The sequence below is a fragment of the Sminthopsis crassicaudata genome, chromosome 4, assembly GCF_048593235.1.
Source record: "Sminthopsis crassicaudata isolate SCR6 chromosome 4, ASM4859323v1, whole genome shotgun sequence".
NCBI lineage: Eukaryota > Metazoa > Chordata > Mammalia > Dasyuromorphia > Dasyuridae > Sminthopsis > Sminthopsis crassicaudata.
This window is the reverse complement of record NC_133620.1, coordinates 12,587,942-12,592,423: the sequence shown is the minus strand read 5'-3', so window position 1 is coordinate 12,592,423 and position 4,482 is coordinate 12,587,942. Positions and strand designations below refer to the sequence as shown.

General features: G+C 58.1%; 1 protein-coding gene across 1 annotated transcript in view; it reads left to right on the top strand.

Annotated features, from left to right (window-relative positions):
- The window catches only part of PGM1 (phosphoglucomutase 1), a 68,984-nt gene extending 64,742 nt beyond the window's left edge, over positions 1–4,242 (top strand). The window contains exons 10-11 of the mRNA XM_074265752.1: positions 259–393; positions 3,305–4,242. Of these exons, the coding sequence (XP_074121853.1) occupies positions 259–393; positions 3,305–3,394 (225 nt within the window). The 3' untranslated portion in view covers positions 3,395–4,242. The remainder of the gene's footprint in view (positions 1–258; positions 394–3,304) is intronic.
- Positions 4,243–4,482: the final 240 nt, after the last annotated feature.

Genomic DNA, 4,482 nt, shown 5'->3' with positions numbered 1-4,482 from the left:
TGATGTCATTGGAGGGAGGGCGAAGGAGGAGCTCCTCCAGACAGAATGATTGCACGTAAGTCACAGGGAGGCCAGAGGAATGGGAGCCCCTCTTGGCCAGAGACCCCCGGAGGAGAGCTCACAGATTCGGGACCCTCGGGCGCCATTTATCATCTCTCGTCCAAGAGTGAATGAAATGAAGATGCTGAGGAGCCCCCGCCCGACTTGTGAGCGTCTCCTTCTCAGCGCGTGGGCTAACGCCACGGTTGCACTTCCCAGGGCCTACGGATCATTTTTGCTGACGGTTCTCGAATTATCTTCCGGCTAAGCGGGACGGGCAGTGCCGGGGCCACCATCCGCCTGTACATCGACAGCTACGAGAAGGACGCGTCCAAGATCTACCAGGACCCCCAGGTAATTGTCAGGGCATTGTGGGTCTGAGTCCGTTCAGTACATCCACAAGCATTAACTGAACATTTCCTGGGTGCCTAAGCCTGGGGATGCCCAGAAGGGAAGAGCCCTGCCCCTGCCCGCGCGGAGCGGCCATCCTAACGGCACAGACGTGCACATAACGAGGGCCACACAAGATAGTCAGACACGTTAAATGGAGGGTGATCTCGGGAGAGGCTCCGGCACTCGGGGAGGGAAGGGCCCGCGGTGGGCCCTGGGAGCCTTGGCCCAGAACCTCATTCATCCAGATGTTCGGTATTTCCAAGCACCTGCTGTGTGTCTGTGAGAGCACCCTGGCCCTCAAGGAGTTTTCATTCTCCTGAAAGCAGATGTAATGTAGGTGTTACAAGGTAGTTATCGTGGACACCACGTGACTTGTGGGGCACGGGGAGTGAGGTTAAGGAAGGCTTCTTGTAGGAAGCGGCAGGAAGGGGGCTGCCAGGGCACAGGCATGTGTCCAGCCCGTCAGCAGGGGGTGCGATATGGCCGCCGGGACCGAGACTTCTGGGGCGCCCGGACTTGCAAATGCCCTTCGGTGCTTTTGGAAGCAGAATCCTTGCCCGGTCCTCCCTGCCTGTTACAGGGGCTTCAGGCCGAGCTCAGGGCTGGGTGGGGCCCTCCACCAAGCCAAAGGAGCTCCTCCTTGGGGCCGGCCTTTTGAACTCCAGTGAGGGGCTTCGAGTCTCCTTCAGAAGGGCCCCGGCCACCCCTAATTCCAGCCCGAGCTGAAGCCCTCCTTCTATCTCTGCTGGAGAGTGCTCAGTGACGGGGAGCCGGCTCTCCCCAGAGCCACTCAGTCAGGCAGCGCCTACGAAGCACCTACTGTGCGCCAGACACTGGCAAGCACTGGGAAAGACACAAAGAAAGTAACAGGCAGCTCCCGCTTTCAAGGAGCTTCCAGTCCCCGGAGCCTTGTTGGACAGCTCCTCCTCTTCGCCCTCGTGGACTCTCTCCTAGACCCCCTCCTCCCCAGCCCCACAACCAGCAACGGCTAATCGTCCTCCCTGGGTCAGCCCTTCAGATCTCCCCTGTGAAAGCTCACTGAGTGACGCACACCTACTGATGCTGGGATCAGAAAGACTCAAAAGTTCAAATCCACCTCCGACACGTCCTAGCTGTGTGACCCTGGGCAAGTCACGGAACCCTGCTTGCCTCAGTTTCCTCCCCTGTAAAAATGGGGCTAACCACAGCAACCACTTGGCAGCTGTCTCGAGGATAGAGTGAGGGCATAATTGGGAGGGGCCGGGCACAGAGCAGGAGCTGTAGAAAGGTTAGATCAGCTGCCATTATTGTCTCTTCTATCATGTAACTGTTACATATCTGTCTCTATGTATTACATATAGAATCTAAGCTTCTGGAGGGCAGGAACTGTTTCCTTTGGTCTTTGAATCCTGCTGGGTTCATAGTAGGAGCTTAATAGAGGCCCGCATTGATTGATCCCTACAGATCCCCCGCAGTCATTTCTCCTTCTATCTAGTCTTGGATCCCTCCCCATCCCGGCTGACGTCTCCCACCAAGTCTGCCCTGCCCTTTAGATTGCCCAAACCCTGGGCCTTCAGTGTATTGTCCTGGGCCTTTCTATTAGAACAAGAAACTCCTTGAAAAAGCTTTTTGTGCTCCTCTCTCCTCCTTTTCTCCCTGGTTTCTGCCTCGGTGGGCCGGGACCTCCTAAGTGCGAGCCCAGTGGGCTCCCCCAGCGCTCCCCCTTCGCGTCTCTCTGCCCGCCATCTTTGTTTTTCCATGACCGGAAAGTGTCCTGCCTTTCCTCCTGCCACTGTCGGACCATTCCCCGTTGCCCCGAACATCATCTCTGGCTGCCGCCCGAAGCTCCGTCCCGGCCCCTCTCCTTTGTCTCTCACTCGAGGATCCCCTCCCTCCTGGGGCCTCTGCCCGGGTCCACATAGCCAGCCCCGGTTTCTTTTCTGTGCTCCAGTCCCTGCCGGCCTGTCCAAATGAAACCTCAAACTCCACGTGCCGAAGGAGAGCTCCTCCTTTCCCCCAGATCCTCTTCCGAACCTCCCTTCCTGGTGGAGGGCGTCACCGTGCTTCCAGTCTCCCGGGTTCCAAAGTCTCCGTCACCCAGCTGTGAAGGCCGCCATTTCTTTCCCCACAAGATCTCTCGGGTGTCCCTCCTCCTTCCTCACAGGGTCAGGCCGTTGTCTGCCGGACAATGGCTCCTAATCGGAGACTCTCCCCGCTTCGGTCCAGCCCCCGTGCGGCGCCCAAGGGTTCTTCCTTAGGACGTAGACTGTACACGGAGTAACTCGTGTATTATTTCTCCATCAGGGACTCCCCATCGCCACGAGGGCGGAACGTAACCTTCCTGGCTTTTCAGCCCATCCCCTCCCCTCCCTCTGCCACAATGGCCTCCTTGCTCTTCCTCGGGTGGGCTCCCTTGGTCCTTCTCCTGGGCTGCCCCACTCATGCCTGCTCCTCTTCTTAACCACAGAATCCCACCTTGGCCGGTGAGACGTAAGGACCTCGAGGGCCGGCCGGCCTCGTTGTTGTCCCTGGTGCCTTGGACACTTCTTGGCACGTGGAGGGGAATTAATAGCTCATGCTTAATTCTAAATAGCTCCATGTTTCTTTGCATTTCCACTAAATTAAAATGAATCTTAATTCATTAATGAATCTTCATTGGGTTAAATTAATGAAGGTGTTTGTTAAATGGGATGGGAAGGGAGATGAAAATGTGAAGGAGGTGCAGCCTTGTTCTAGGAAATTAGTCTAGGGGTGGCAAGCACCCCATGTGCCAGCGGAAGAGCCAGTGCCAGGGTCCAGGAGGGAGGGTCCTCCCGGGTCCCGCGGCCGCAGGGAAAGCCGGCCGGCAGGGCTGGATGTGGCGCTCACAGTTTCTCCCGCTTGCGTCCCCCAGGTCATGTTGGCCCCCCTCGTTTCGATCGCCCTGAAGGTGTCCCAGCTCCAGGAAAGAACCGGCCGCTCTGCGCCCACCGTCATCACCTAAAGCCTGCTCTCGAGACGCCGCCGCCCCCGAGCCTCCTTGCTGGGAGGTTTTAAGAATAAGAACAAATTATGTTTTGACTCAGGCTTTTTATCCCGTGTCTTCCCCAAGGTGTTCATGTCTGTTCACAAGGTACTAGAAACCGAGGAAAGATTGGGAGCCGGGGGGCCGAGCACGCCCATTGCCCCTTCCCCTTCTGTGTCCTGCAGAAGGAGCAGACGGGGGGGGGGCATTGGGCAGTGCACTTGGCTAGGAGGCGGGAACGTCCTGAGTTTGAATCGTACCCCCGACGTTTATTAGCTGTGTGACCCCCGGTACTCACTGCACAGTCCTGGGCGAGTTGTGACCTCTCCTGGGGAAGGGACTTTGCCCAAGGGAGGCCCTGCAGGGATGATCTCAGCTCTTGTCTTCGGTCCAGCACGCTTGTGCGTGGAGTCACAGATGTAGACAGGAAAGGCCCCCAGGTGCTTACTTAGTCCAGGCCCTTCGTGTGACGGCAGAGGAAACTGAGCCCCAGGAAGGCCAGGTCACTTACCCAGCTCCCCAGGTACTCGGCCTCGGAGCTGCCTCGGACCCAACCTGTCGGGTGCTTATCCGCCCCAGGACGAGGTTGGGTCGAGCCCCGGGCCCCCACAGCCTTCCCTTCGTGCTCAGGACTCCCAGTGTGTTAATCATGGCCACCGGCGTCTCTTCCCGCGTCTGGGAAAACCGCCGTGGTTTCCATGTCTGGTTTTGTCTGCAGCGTCCCACCTTTCCCTCGCTCAGCGTCGGCCCATTTCCACCGTGTTCTCTCTCGTTTGCTCACCCAAGGATGGCCAGATATTAAACAGAATTGGGTCCCGTTGCCTGAACCGTGTGTCTGTCCTTTCTCTGCCTTCCCTTCTGTGCTGGGACACTCCCCGGGGAACGAACGGCAGAAGGCAAAGGCCGTGGGGAGTTAGGTCTCATGGGGAGCCCCCGGCCAGAGGCGGAAATGGTGTCATCGCCACACCAGACATTCTCTGGCTCTCTCACGGGCCCAACAACCCTCGCTGGCTGGTGCACTCACATGGCAGGAAACAGGGCAGCCGGGTGGCCCAGTGGATACAGCC